This window comes from Nomascus leucogenys, chromosome 15 (genome assembly GCF_006542625.1).
Source record: "Nomascus leucogenys isolate Asia chromosome 15, Asia_NLE_v1, whole genome shotgun sequence".
Classification (NCBI taxonomy): domain Eukaryota; kingdom Metazoa; phylum Chordata; class Mammalia; order Primates; family Hylobatidae; genus Nomascus; species Nomascus leucogenys.
This window is the reverse complement of record NC_044395.1, coordinates 66,864,322-66,879,766: the sequence shown is the minus strand read 5'-3', so window position 1 is coordinate 66,879,766 and position 15,445 is coordinate 66,864,322. Positions and strand designations below refer to the sequence as shown.

The 15,445-nt window shown below is 41.0% G+C and overlaps 1 protein-coding gene and 1 pseudogene across 1 annotated transcript; both read left to right on the top strand.

Moving 5' to 3' along the window:
- On the top strand, positions 1–1,329 carry LOC100593250 (olfactory receptor 56A4). Its single transcript, XM_012503814.2, has one exon. The coding sequence runs from the start codon at positions 199–201 to the stop codon at positions 1,138–1,140; it is 942 nt and encodes a 313-aa protein (XP_012359268.1). The 5' UTR covers positions 1–198; the 3' UTR covers positions 1,141–1,329.
- Positions 1,330–7,269: 5,940 nt separating this feature from the next.
- On the top strand, positions 7,270–8,607 carry LOC100581635 (annotated as a pseudogene).
- Positions 8,608–15,445: the final 6,838 nt, after the last annotated feature.

Here is a 15,445-nt window from a genome sequence, read left to right as displayed (position 1 = left end):
GGCTGGCATATGATACATACTTGGTTAAATATAAGGGAAGCTGACGACAGTGATTTTAAAAACTTTACTGGGACAGATACAGGGCCTCAGTGGAAACCCACACTCTACTACGTCTAAAACACATACCTTTTATGTTTCTGTACTTCTCTCCTACATTTTAAGGTACCCTGGATCTCCAGATTGATCAGGAAACTTTACATGGCATCACCCAGCAATGACTCCACTGCCCCAGTCTCTGAATTCCTCCTCATCTGCTTCCCCAACTTCCAGAGTTGGCAGCACTGGCTCTCCCTGCCCCTCAGCCTTTTCTTCCTCCTGGCCATGGGGGCTAACACCACCCTCCTGATCACCATACAGCTGGAGGCCTCTCTGCACCAGCCCCTGTACTACCTGCTCAGCCTTCTCTCCCTGCTGGACATCGTGCTCTGCCTCACCGTCATCCCCAAGGTCCTGGCCATCTTCTGGTTTGACCTCAGGTTGATCAGCTTCCCAGCCTGCTTCCTCCAGATGTTCATCATGAACAGTTTTTTGACCATGGAGTCTTGCACATTCATGGTCATGGCCTATGACCGTTATGTGGCCATCTGCCATCCATTGAGATACCCGTCTATCATCACTGACCAGTTTGTGGCTAGGGCTGTGGTCTTTGTGATAGCCCGGAATGCCTTTGTTTCTCTTCCTGTTCCCATGCTTTCTGCCAGGCTCAGATACTGTGCAGGAAACATAATCAAGAACTGCATCTGCACTAATCTCTCTGTGTCCAAACTCTCTTGTGATGACATCACTTTCAATCAGCTCTACCAGTTTGTGGCAGGCTGGACCCTGTTGGGTTCTGACCTTATCCTTATTGTTATCTCCTATTGTTTTATACTGAAAGTTGTGCTAAGGATCAAGGCAGAGGGTGCTGTGGCGAAGGCCTTGAGCACGTGTGGTTCCCACTTCATCCTCATCCTCTTCTTCAGCACAGTCCTGCTGGTTCTGGTCATCACTAACCTGGCCAGGAAGAGAATTCCTCCAGATGTCCCCATTCTGCTCAACATCCTGCACCACCTCATTCCCCCAGCTCTGAACCCCATTGTTTATGGTGTGAGAACCAAGGAGATCAAGCAGGGAATCCAAAACCTGCTGAAGAGATTGTAAGAGTAAAAAGGATTAGATCCACCTTTAAAGTTGTTAATGAAAATTGGGAAATAGGGAATTATTTTTATGTTAGAAAGGAAATTTCACTTTTAAATCCTGGCCTGAGTTCCGATTCTTCTGTTCTTAATATCTCAGGCAACAATGAACACATTTATTTGTGAATCTTTGTTTTCTGTTGCTTGAAAGGAAACCTCCCTTTTCTGGATTCTATGGTTACTTCGGAATTTTTCCTGATCTAATCTGCAATGAAGAATCTTGCCAAGACTTTGACAAATGGAGCTGTATTAGAATGGAAGTGTTTGACCACTAAAGAAACAAACTTTATATAATGCCCTTAAAAAGATCAGCCTGTCTTCTGATTTGCAAATGACACTGATTTATTTCCTGTCTCTGATTCAGCCTGGCAGACGGCTACCTGGCTTGGGTGCGATGAAGGCATGGCTTGGGTTAAGTATAGATGTTGACCTTGGAACAACTTGGGATTTAGTGCCTTGCCCTGAATACCCCGACTCTCTTCCATGGCACCTGAGGCAGATGTGCTATTCACTGGCTCCTAAAATTCTCCTAGACCCAGTTAAGATATTCAGTCTATACCACCTCTCTGAGGGCAGCATTTCCTATTCTTTCTCTCTACTTAGATTTTCTTTCTTCGGTTTTTGGTTTGTAAATGAGGTTGACAATGTTTTAGGATTTTTAGGTTGGGGAGGAGTTGTATTGTTTGAAGTGCTTTATGTTCTTTTCTTCATCATCTTCATCTTCGTGTCGTTATAATCCTAGTTCCTATCCCACCTTGAACTGCCTATCCAAGGCACAAATGTGCCATCCTATTCATTCTCTCTGTTGCTGTTTGCTGCAGCCTCCCTCCTGAGCTGGGGCTGGCAAAGCTGCCAACAGTTTCCCAGACATGAAAGTTCTAGGGTTTGTTTTTCACAGAATAATGTATTCTACTATTTTGGCATTTCCTTCTTAATGATGCCACACAGTTCAGTATCCCCAAGGAATATTAAACAGTCTTAATCTGTCTCTTTTGGGGATGCAAATTAAGATTTCAAGTCCATCATTTGTCCAAGCATTGTTTGACAACTGTCCCAATTGGACTATCCTACTTTCATTTGTACTGAAGCTTATCTTTGCTGAATGACTTGTATTAAAATTAATATCTCTACAGTGTTAAAAGAATTTATATGTTACAGCATTTTTTATTACAGACCTCCTATATTCTAGCCCTAACATACTTTCGACTTATCTTAAACTTTGTTTTCTCTGCTACTGTAGCCCAAATGAGCTGCTCATTATTTCTTGAAAACTACTTATTCCCATTTTGCTCTTTCTCTTCAATCATTTGATGCTTCTCAGATCAGCCTTCTTTTACCATTACCACCATTTGCCAAACCCCATCTTTCCTACCAGGTTTAATTCAAATGCCACCTCCCACAGTAGGTCTTCCTTCCCTGATCCTCCCGACTGGAATCATTAGTCTTGCATCTTGTGTGGCTGTATTTCTTTCTCTGACACTGTCATAAGCTTCTTTTAGGTTGAGAGTATTTTATTAATCTTTAAAATTCTGCATGGCTACTTTTACTCTTATACAGATAAATTTAAAATAAAAATGTGTTGAACAAAATGTGTAGAACATTTTATAAGTGATCTCTTATCTCTCATTTCCTTTGATTACTACTTGGAAACAATAAAATCTTATACTATTATATGTCCTTATAGTACCTAACAGAGAGCCTTATTTTTAGCCAGCACAAAATGAACCTCTATATAGTGAAGACCATTAGGATTGAGACAGTCTGGACAACTGGAATTTTATTCTCAGATAAAATAATATGGCTAAATTTGTGTACTCAGATTTTGTGAACTTTGGCTAAACTCATAAATTCTGGCTTTATTACCTTGAAAATGGTGTTAATTTATTTTTTGTTGCTTTTTCAAAGAGTGAATTAATAAAAGTTTTTGCACAGTAAGTATATACACATTAAATTATATATACATTGAATGATTTATTATCATTATTATTTCCCCAAGCATGCTGCTTCCCCTGCTGCCCTCTGAATAATAGGCTGACCATTACTGCACACCTTATTTACCTTGGGGTGCAAGGTATCCATGGAATTTGAGTCCTCCTCTTTCCCCCTAGTTATTTTTGTCACTAGTTTATTTTCTTGAGTTCTCTTGCTTATGTGAGGGTTATCATGTAGGAACTCCAAACTATTGGGTGCCCCATAAGACCTTTAGTTGAACATAGCCTATTTATATCCATTTCAGTCTGGGTGCACCACGAGGCTCTCCACAAGCATCCCTTCGGAAACACGTAGGGACAGCTATTGAAGACATGTGGCTATAATACCACTCCAGTGCTCACATTCTTTAAGGCTACCAGGCTTCCAATGCCACTTGCCCCTCCAAATTGTACCAACAATCCCATCTTGTATGTTTGAGAGAGCATGACACAATAATCATAAAATAGGAAACTGTTTTCACCAAGTCCAAGCAGCTGTCTTGGTAAATTATCTTCGTAATTCATGACCACACAGTGTGCAGAGGCTTGACTGCTTTGCAATCCCTGCTCAAAGCAGTGTTAAGAATCCTCACTCTCAGTTTACCTATAAAATAGCAAATGAAATAAACACAGTCCATAAATGCTGTGTTACATATTTTCTCCAGAGTGTCCTATTGGGTTCTTATATTAGTCCAACTTTTCTTCTTGGGATAGAATAACTTCTGCAATTTCTCTCAAAATCAGGTGTTACTTGGCGCTTCATCTGAGAAAAGCTGTTTGGTTATTACTCGCTGCTTCTGAAGCATTTTCAATAGAAAAGAGTGATAGTCCCTATCCTTGGTGTTATCACTTTTGTCTACCGCTCTCCCTTCTATCATAATTTCCCCTTTTTTTTTGCTTTATTATCCTTCCTAATTTAGACTCTTCCTAAGTGAGGGCCTCTGGTTCAGGCACACAGACAATACATAAATCAGACTGTAGCAGGAGTCTCCCTGGGATATTTTCTTTTCTCTAGGAAGAGGTGGTAGGGTTGGAAGGGTAACAGGTAGTGTGTAATGAAACCATCTCTATCCTCAGGCATTATTTATGGTCAGTCCTAGCTTGGCCAGAGGAGGTGAGCTGATATGCAACCCAAGGTTTCCTTTGGAAGACAGAGAAGTTCAAAGTGACATAGGTAGAATCTCACCCAGTTATCCACCATTGTCTGCAACACAGTTGTCATCTCACCATCTCATTCTTGGAGCCCAGACTTGTGAGGTGAGAAAGAGAGAGGATTGTGTCTCAGCATCCTCTCCAGTTTCCTCACTCCTATTGCTGGTACCGAGAGGCTTTCCAAGGCATTTTTCCTTCACTGTCACACACATTTGGACAAATCTTATACCTGTCCAGTGAGTGAGTTGGATTTTCATGCTCTTATCATTAATAACAAATATTCCACTTGCCCATTCCAATTTTGAAGCCACTGTGATGTAGGTAATAGGAAAATGATATGTCTGTAATATGTTAGGCTTTATAGCCCATTTTTGTATACTGGCTATAATAAAATGACCCCAGTTTATGGATACTATGTAATTCTTATTTAAACATAATTTTCCTAAGAGTATACCTAAAGTCTGAAATGAAGTTCTCTCTCTCCTAAGTCTAGAAATATTTGTTTTTCAAGTATACAAGATTTTAATTTTTATTTATAATGCCTCAAGTCTCCCTGATGTTTCCTCAATTTTCTTCCTGTTAATCACTATCCCGATATTGGATTTTATCTTCTGTGTTTTCTACCCATGCCTCCCTGAAGAATAGGCCTATGCTCTAGGTTCAGATGCCTAAAATAGCATTAGCCCTGGTGGGCTGTGGGGAGGGAAGTGGCAGAGTGGAGCTTAGGACAGGAAAACAGCTTCTGGAACCTCAGAGGGGGTAGGTCTGATGGTGCATTAAACAGTCACAAATAGTAATTACAGTACAGCATCCTTGAGCTGCTAGGTCTGCTTTGGAACCAGGAAAATAATGATCATGAGAGTCATGTAGGGACCCAGGTGTTCCATATAAGCAGGAAGCATTCATTCTTCTGGTAGAAATGCAGCAGGTCTGGGGTTGAAGATTCAGATTCTGCCAATATCGCCAATATCCCAAAATCTGTAGCCCTGCTTTCCCATGGGGGCAAAGTTTTTTAATGTGAGCTGTACACTACCCATTTAAACAGAGCTGAGATTTCCAGAGTGAAGGTTCTTGAATTCATTCATTATTGTCTATGACAGCTGTAGACCAGGAGACTCAGTGAGCTTATATTATCAACTATAATTCACCCCTCCTAGAGAAGATTGCCATGGAAGCACCAGGAAAGATAGGGCCATTAATCTCAGCTACCTTGATTTCTCCCTCCTGGGCTTCCCATCTCATCCTGCCTTGCTCTCAGTGCTCTTTCCTGCTTCTCTGTCTGGGACAGAAAACCTTTTCCATTGCTCAAGCCACTATACTCCTCAGAAAACTTCAGACTGGGCATGGGGTTAATTTTTACCTTTTGTTCATTGCCCCAGCAAAAAGAATGTAATAACCAACTGGAAACAAAGCCAATGTCTCCAGAGAAATAGACTTATTTCTTTGGAATCTGGCCACAAGTAAGTTTGTATAGTCTGACTATTTGGATGTATATATGAAGCTGTAGTTGTTTCTAATTCCAATTCTACTTTTCGTCATCCTTTGTTAACAACATCTGGTTGTAGTTTCCAAATACATCTTATATGAAAGAATGGTGCTCATATTACCACATTTGGAGGTATCTAGAAAATTTGGAGTTCTTTACTGAATAGCCACATTGGCTCTAAAAAAAAAACTTCTGGTTTAAGGTAGGAGTAGGGGAAGAGTAATATCTACTCTAAGACAAAGAGGCTGGGCTACAGATTGCTGGAAAGTCCTAATCCCTGGTAGAGATTCTGTGAGGAGCTAAGCTGGGAACTTCGGGTGTGTTGATCATCTCTGTTCTTAATGAGGTCTTCCCATTATGAAATCTGAAAGACCAGTTTACTAAGAAATCTCTGAAGGATTTTTGTTGCTATACTATTCAGCCACAAAATATTTTTTTCTTTCCCCATTCATCTGTTGATAACATTAGGTTGATTCCATATGTTGCTATTGCAAATAGTGCTGCAATAAACATGGGAGTATAGATATCTCTTTGACATACTGATTTAATGTTTTGCTATAAAGGGAAACAAAATCCTGTCATGTGCTACAGTATGGATGAGCCTGGAGGACATTATATTAAGTGAAATAAGATAAAAAGACAAATACCACATGATCTCACTGAAATGAAGAATATGAAAAAGTTTTCTATAAAGTCTTAGACAGTAGAATGGTGGTTACCAGAGTCTGGACAGTTAGGTGGGAGGGAGAGATTGAGAGATGTTGGTCAAAAGATAAATAATTACAGTTAGATTAGAGGAGGCTGTTCAAGAGATCTATTGCACAGCATGGTGACTATAGTTAATGATGACATATTGTATTCTTGAAAAATGAAAAGATAGTGAACGCTTAGTTGTGTTCTCACCACAAAAATGATACCTATGTGAGGTAGTGCATATGCTAATTAGCTAGATGTAACTATTCCACATTGTATATGTACTTTAAAACATGTTGTACACAATAAACACAAGACATTTAATCTGTCAATTAAAAACATAATAAAAGAAATCTCCAAAGGAACCTTGATGGGTAGTATTGAAAAAGACAATGAAAACTGTAACTTTGAGCTGACTCAGAAATTGAAACAAATTAAAGAAGTTCCTGTATCCAATCCAACTCAAGAGTCATGGTGCCATGTGACCAACACCAAGATTAAACTTATATCCTAAGAAAAATAAAAGGAGGAGTGTTTAGTTTCCCATAACTCTAGACCTCTGCTGTTCAATACAGCAGTCAAGAGCCATATGAGCCCTTGAGACGTGGCCGGTCCGAACTGCAACATGCTGTAAGTGTAAAGTGCACATCTGATTTTGAAGACTTAGTGCAAAAAGAATGAATAACACAAAATAGCTCTTTCACACTTTAAAATATTGGTTACATGTTAAAGTGGTGGTCAGCAAAGCCTGAGTCCTGTTCTCTCACTCTCCTACCTGCGCAGCAGGAGTTTCACCACTCACTCCACCTTCTTCACCAACTACCGGTCCCTGGGCTGCATCCAGCTGCCCAGCTATGGCAACCAGCCAGTCAGCAGTGTGGCCAGTGTCTATGCAGGCGTCGGGGGCTTGGGTTCCCGGATCTCCACGTTCTGGTCCACCAGTTTCCGGATGGCTTGGGGTCCGGGGGCCTGGCCGCAGGGATGACCGGGGGTCTGGCAGGAACGGCAGGCATGCAGAATGAGAAGGAGACCATGCAAAGCCTGAACAACTGCCTGGCCTCCTACCTGGACAGAGTGAGGAGTCTGGAGACTGAGAACTAGAAGCTGGAGAGCAAAATCTGGGAGCACCTGGAGAGGAAGGGACCCCAGGTCAGAGACTGGGGGCATTACTTCAAGACCTTTGAGGTCCTGAGGGCTCAGATCTTCGCAAATACTGTGGACAATACCTGCATCGTTCTGCAGATAGACAATGCCCATCTTGCTGCCGATGACTTTAGAATCAAATATGAGACAGAACTGGCCATGCGCCAGTCTGTGGAGAGCAACATCCATGGGCTCCACAAGGTCATTGATGACACCAATGTCACTCGGCTGCAGCTGGAGACAGAGATCGAGGCTCTCAAGGAGGAGCTGCTCTTCATGAAGAACCATGAAGAGGAAGTAAAAGGCCTACAAGCCCAGATTGCCAGCTCTGGGTTGACCATGGAGATAGATGCCCCCAAATCTCAGGACCTCACCAAGATCATGGCAGACATCAGACACAATACGATGAGCTGGCTGGGAAGAACTGAGAGAAGCTGGACAAATACTGGTCTCAGCAGATTGAGGAAAGCACCACAGTGGTCACACGCAGTCCACCAAGGTCGGAGCTGCTGAGATGATGCTCATGGAGCTGAGATATACAGTCCATTCTTTGGAGATAGACCTGGACTGGATGAGAAATCTGAAGGCCAGCTTAGAGAACAGCCTGAGGGAGGTGGAGGCCCGCTATGCCCTGCAGATGGAGCAGTTCAACGGGATCCTGCTGCACCTGGAGTCGGAGCTGGTAGAGACCTGAGCAGAGAGGCAGCGCCAGGCCCAGGAGTAGGAAGCCCTGCTGAACATCAAGGTCAAGCTGGAAGCTGAGATGGCCACCTACCGCCGCCTGCTGGAAGACAGCGAAGACTTCAGTCTTGGTTGTTGCCTTGGACAGCCCCAACTCCATGCAAACCATTCAAAAGACTACCACCCTCCAGACAGTGGACGGCAAAGTGATGTCTGAGACCGATGACACCAAAGTTCTGAGACATTAAGCCAGCAAAAGCAGAGTACCCTTTAGGGAGCAGGAGGCCAATAAAAAGTTCAGAAGTTAAAAAAAATGTTGGTTACATGTTAAAGTGCTAATACTTTGGATATGCTGAGTAAAATAACATATTAAATTCAATTTTACATGTTTTCTTTTACTTTTTAAAGATGGCTACTAAAAATTTAAATGACGTGGTTTGCATTATATTAATATTTCTCTTACAGTCATTATAGGGCTGCTACAGAGTATAGGGAAAGTTATAACGTATTAGGCAAAATGGAAGGGCCAATTTGTGTCTTCCAACCTATAAATATATCTTCTTATATTTACACTTAATTCTCACCTTTGAGAAACAGGTTTTTACATTTTCAGAAAAGAGAGGAAAGCTGAGTCTAGGAGGGTCCAACACTCGTTAGGACAACTGCCATTGTTGATGAAGAAAATGGGTGAGGGTGGACTTCCTCAGAGTGTTAAAGAAAGAGTATCATCTTTCTAGAGATGGCTGCATTTGCTTTTTAACAGGTCTCCCACTATCTATGCTTGACCTCTTCTCATCCATTCTCATAGGATGATATTTTGTTAATGAGATTTTGATCATGTCTCAATCCTCTGCTTAAAATCCTTTTAACATGGCCTAAAAGACCCAGCATGCTCCAGTTCCTGCTTAAACTCTAGGCTCAGTTCCTGAGTACTAAAATCGCAAATTTTAACAATCCTTTCAGGTCTTTGAAAATACCAAGGTCCCTTTCCTCCTGCTTCACAGGTTTGTATCCTCAGCCTATCCCCACACCTCCCTTCACTTTTAACCAATTCTTATGGGCACTAACTTGAATAGGGAGGGCTTTCCTGAACTCCCCAGACTGGGAAGGTCCTATGTACTTAATATATGTCATCCCATGACTAGTGAAGACCTTTTTATCATATAGATATTTATGAACATCTAATAGACTACCTGGAATTGGTAGATACCGAATTTACCAATCTACCATCTACTTATTTATTCCCAAGGAGAATGTGGCCACTAGGTGGAGTGGTAAGCTTCGCTCCACCTAGTGGAGAAGCTCTGTTACTTCAGTGGGAATCTTGTTACTGGGTAACAGAGATGGGATCAAGGAAAAGATCTGCTTGGTGATGGAAAAATAAGATCGAGAAGGCCTCAGCCCATCTCATTGGGAACTTCCTGGGATGGACTGTTGGAGAAGCCCTGTTTGTCCCACATGCACCATGGCAATGGGGTTGAGGCCCTTGGGTTTGTCACAGTCCTACAGAGGAGGGGCAAAATGCTCAACTCACCTGAGGCAGGCAGCATTTGTCTTTTTTCAGAAACATACTCTGAAGCAGAGATTTGCATGCAGGAAGTTTGTCGAGAAACATACAGGAGAACAATGATTGTCAGGGAGTGAGAGGAGCAAAATGAGGCAGAAGAAGAAATTAAACCATGATCTAGTTTTCTCAGATGACTCAGCTAACCCAATGGGACCTCTCGAGCTAGGATGACTCTTCAATGTTGTTTAAGATTGAAGAAAGGGAGCCAATATTTTGTATTCTTATATCAGCAGTCATTGGGTGTGAACTGTGTTGGAGAAGGAAAAGTAAACTATGGTGAGGGCTCTCTCTTTGGCCAAAGGGGAGTGACTTAGTTATGAACTTCCAGCAGCCAACACTCTTAGCATCTGAAAGAATGAGCACATTGAACAACAGCATCCACTAAATAATTTAGTGGGGTCCAAGATTGTTCTGTGAGAATGAGAAGTCTGAGCTCACAGAGCAATGTGAAATTTCCCAGCTCGCTGCATGAGGTTTCCTAGCACACTGTCGGGATGTACAGGCTTACGGGTAATGACCAACAATGGACAGACACGGTCCACGTGGTTAGGTGCAGGAGCCACTCCCTGCTTGGCCTCTCTGCCCAATCACCCATCCGTGTGGGCTGTATCCTTAGCTCTGTGCCTTTCCAGCCAATCTGGGGGCTAACTTAGGCTTTGTCCAGGTTGTCTATGAGTCCTCTGGGACCTGCCAATTGGTAATAACATCTTGCTTGCCCAGTGGTGCTCACAGTCACCATCACTGCCCTGGGAAAGTATCAAGGATAAACTTTCCTTTCAGATGAAGATGACAGAAACAGTGACAAGTTGGTGCACAGGAATTCAGCAGTGGAAAATGAGGTCAGTTTCTGGGTTTACAGTTGGGGGAAGACTATGGCCAGCTGAATTCTGCCCTTCTCTGAGCCCTTGTGACAGGGGTTATTTCTCGGCTTGTGTAGTGTGGCTCTCTCAATACCTCTGATCTGACACTTCTTAGGAGTCTTAAGCTTATTTCCCTCTGAGTTAGAATAGTTGTTCCCTCCTGGCCCGACTCCTCAAACTAACTTTCTCCTCCTGGCTTCTACCATTTAGATGCTAGTAGACATGAAGGTTCTTCTATGAAATGTGGCCTGTCCCTCTCTCTTGAATCTCCTTGTTAACAGTGGCCTGGACTCTATGAGAGTGGGGGAAAGGGAGAGAAAAGAATGTAGATGGAGAATGATTAGGGGAGGGCTGAGAGCTAACCTGTGAGCCTGCGGACACCTACCAATGTCTTTAAGGCTTCATGGTCAGCCTGAGGCATTCACAGGGCCATTTGGCATGGTCCTAGGTGGCATCCTCACCATATGTATTGTGCATGTAGATACAGCTGATTTGCTACCTTTACCCAAGTCTTGCCAGAGCTAGTACTCATGTTTCATATCTTTGGAAAATTTTAGCTGCACAGACCTCGAGGGATGCATTTGATGTCCTCTTTGACATTCAGAGACTGCTGTGCAGCCATTCTGAATAGAAAATCCTCTTCATCTTTGTTACCCACAAGCTAGGGCAGAAGGTCATCATGGAGATTGAACTAGAGACTTAGGGAGTTCCTGGAGCTGAGCAGGGAGAGCTGTAGTGGAACCTTCTTGAATTTTCCAGAAAACTCTTCATGAAAATTCCCAGACCTTCCAGAGTCTGAGAATTTTCTCCCTTTCCTGGTTCTCTCTGTGTTGCGGAGTCTCCCTCCAGGCTGACCAGAGACTTTAAAGGGCACATCGTCAAAGACAGCCCGGAGACCAGGAGGACAGTGCCCTGTGCGAGGCTTACTTTATTATCCATGTTGTGAGTGGAGCTCTGCTTCTTAATGTTTGATTTCTGTATCTTCCTCTTTTATTAGGTTATTATCATGGACTCACTCTTTCTGTGACCTCCCTCCCCTACTGTTCTGTAAGTTCTTGCCTTTTCTTTTTTTCCCACTATCATAGAGTTCAGGCCACTGTTAAGAAGGAGACTGAGGAGAGAGGGATAGATCATATCCCATAGATGGAGCCTCTCTTCCTGCTGGAAGCAGTGCAGAGTACTAGGGACCAAAGGAACCCTCTTATTTCTGAACACATCCAGATTTCACCATCTTCTCTTATGGCAGAGATTCAGCAGATCTCTTTCTGCCATCAAGCACCCAGAGCATCACTTAAGGTGAAGAATATCGAGGCTCAATCAGTGACACCCTCAAAAGACACGCCACTGTTTGCTACATGATTCCTATGCTTAAATTTAGCCTCTGCCTTATCACCTTCCTGTGATTCTCAGTCTTTTAAGACACTAGTACACTTATTTATTTTTTAATCTAATCATATGAGTGTTTACTTATTCAGCCAACATTACTGATTGCTGACTAGATTCTGGGTGCTTCTGGTGCTCACCCTGGGGCTGCTGAAATAAGTAATGCAGAGTCCCTGCTCTTTGAAGACTGACATGATGCCTGGCTTAGAGCGTGAGGTCTTACTGCAGGGACAAAGTGGTAAAGGCATTACAATAGGAAAGGAAAGGAGACATGTCATACTACCTTACAGAATTTGAGCACAACTTCATAAAAGAAGGTTGCTTGGATTGAATTAGACGAATAAGTACCAATTGAACAACATCTACTCTTTTGTAATTGTCCTCTGCTTCGTGGTTGAAGAATTAAATACAGCTTTGCCTTTAGGTTCCTGGGAATAAAGTTCTTTCTGCTTTTCCTCTAAAAATCATAGAGGGACCTCCTGTTTACTTTAATAACAATTAATTACAATTTATTTAAAAAATTCAACAGCTTTAAGAGTACAAGTGGTTTTGGTTACATGGATGAATTGTATAGTGATGAAGTCTGGGCTTTTAGTGTGCCCATTACCTGAATAGTGTATAGTGTGCCCAATAGGGGATTTTTTTTATGCCTTATCCACCTCCCACCCTCCTCTACTCTGAGTCGGAAATTAAATTAAAATAAGTTAAAAAATTAACATTTACTAAGCAGTTGTAGACTTTTACCCTAGGCTTATGAGCCAAGCAACACAAAGTAGAAGCAGGTTATACTCAGTTACATGTGTCTCTGCTTCTCTGCTTATTTATTTACTTATTTACTTTATTTACTTCTCTGCTTTATTTACTTTATTTATTTACTTCTCTGCTTATTTATTTATTTACTTATTTCAGCAGCCCCAGGGCGAGCTCCCTTTGTAGTTTGGTTTTAGCCTCACTGCTCTGCTCACACTGCTACTATTCAAGTCTTGAGTGCCTTCTACAAATGCACAGCTGTTCTCTGACTCCTTAGCTAAAAAGTGAGAAATGGGCTGAAGCGTGCAATGGAAGGAGGTAGGCAAAAAAGACAATGGACTTTCTCTCTATGTGGAATGTTAAGCACTGAGAGGTGAATTTTTGTAAGATTATGAGATTCCCCTGGATGTCTCAATAAAAATGTCATTGTTATTTCAAGTTGATTCTAGAAGAAAAACAGAGAAGCCTGGGAGATATATGCCCATGTGGCATTTCAGACTTTATAGCTATCATATTAAGAGTTTTGGGGCAATATGATTGTCATCATTAATTTGTACAAAAAGAGCTCTGAGTAATCTATGGATGCACTATCCACAAGAACTAAGTCATTCTTGACTTTTTAATCTTTACACGCACATGTGGACCACCACCCCAACAGAGAAAAATACAGTTATTTCAGATTACGCCTGTCCTTTAAGACAAACATATCTACATACACATATTCAGTTTCAAGTTTTTTCTTTTAGTATTTCAAGGGTGAATCCCATGGACAAAGTTAAACACAGCATCTTGATCCTTCATGTTAACATGGGTTTGTCAAAGGTACTGAATTGTTTGTTATAACATCATGATGAGAGGTAAACATATCAAAAGTTTGAAAAAGAGAAGCAGAGTCATGGAGACAAAGAAGAAAAGAAAGAAGCCTGTGATCTAATTCTCAGTCATCTTCTATTGCTAATATTAAAATAATTATAACTATAATTTGTAGACTAATCTAGATATCAAGACTTTACATACATTACTTAATTAATATTTACAATAAACCTGTAAGATTGATGTTAGTTATAAAATAAGGAAATCAAGACTGAGAGAGTTTTAGTATCCTGCCAAGGTTTTATTCCTAGAATATGAAATGGACAAAATTTAAACTAAGTCTGTCTTCCTCCATTGATTTTATTTATCTCACCACATTGTGAAATGTTCACAATGCTATGTTATAATTATAAAGTATAATAAGATATGTTTCTTTAAAAAACCATTAAGACACTGATAGAATTTCTAGAGATAAGTCAGAAAGTTATGGATGAACAAAGGAAGATTATAAAGTGCTCTGAACATAATCAGTATTCATCTGACACAGGCAATGAGTCCTTTTGAGGGGCAACAGTGGACTTCGAATTTTGAAAGACCAATTCAGATAAAGGAATTTGGAGACAGACTACACAAAAGGCATAGGTAAGCTTGGTGTATACATGTAACTCCAAGGATGCAGGGATGGTTAGTAAAACATATGTAGAAATATATCAACTGTAAGACAAAAGTAATGCACAAAAGATAACTTTTGATAACCTTTTATACCAGTCTCAAAGTATGATTTTATTCCATGCAATAAATTCACCAAAGGATTTTAATCTTAGGAGTGATATGATGAGATCTGCATTTTAGAAAAAAACCCATGACTTCAGGGTTGAGAGTGAATTGGGAAGGTGTTTATGGCAAAGGCAGAGAGATGTTATGAAATAGCCCAGATGAGAGAAGTTGGGTGTGAACTAAGGCAGTGATATTGGAGGTTGAGAAGAAGGAGTGGATATAAGAGGGGTTAAAATAAAGTCAACATGAATTGGTGAATGAATAAAAGGGGATGAGGATTATGAGTAAAGGCAGGTTCCAAGTTTTTAGATTGAGTTGTGTAGGTAGCTAGGGATGTAATTAAAAATTATTGCCAAAGAGTAAGTAGAACAAATTTGGGAAAAATCGGTGAATTAATCCAATGTTGAATATGTTGAGGATGTGATGTATAGATATTCATAAAGCAAATGGAAAAATGGATTTATATTTCAGAAGGATATTTGGGTATAGAAACATAAATTTGGAAGATATAAAAGTATATAAACAGTTAAAACCATGGGAATAAATGAAGTCAATTAAGAGATAATGTACAGAATAGGGAAGAGAGGAGAGGATGGATCCCTGGAATCAACAACATAATGAGATAGAGAAAATGGTGGGACTGAGGCTACAGGGGGAAAAACTCTAGAGTGCCATGTCATGGAAACTGAGGGAGACTAATTTCAAAAACAACAGATTTATTTACAGTGGTCAGTAATACCAAGAGGCTAATAAAAATAACTCTTTGAAGTTGACAGTTCCAAAATATAAGCAACTGAATAGTAGAGTTTAAGCATCTCTCCAAAAGCAGCTTATGTTTACTCTTATCTCTAAATAAAACTAAGCCTGTATTAATTCAGACATGTGGATGTCTCACTTGTAAAAGAATTATCTCCACCAAAGGAGATTTTCTTCCCTGTAGCTAACTTTATTCCCTTCGGCTGCAGTTGAAGTCACTTTATTCTTCTCATGATGAT

Coding starts and splice junctions, on each gene's coding strand:
- LOC100593250 (XM_012503814.2), top strand. CDS start 199: ATGGCATCACCCAGCAATGACTCCACTGCCCCAGTCTCTGAATTCCTC.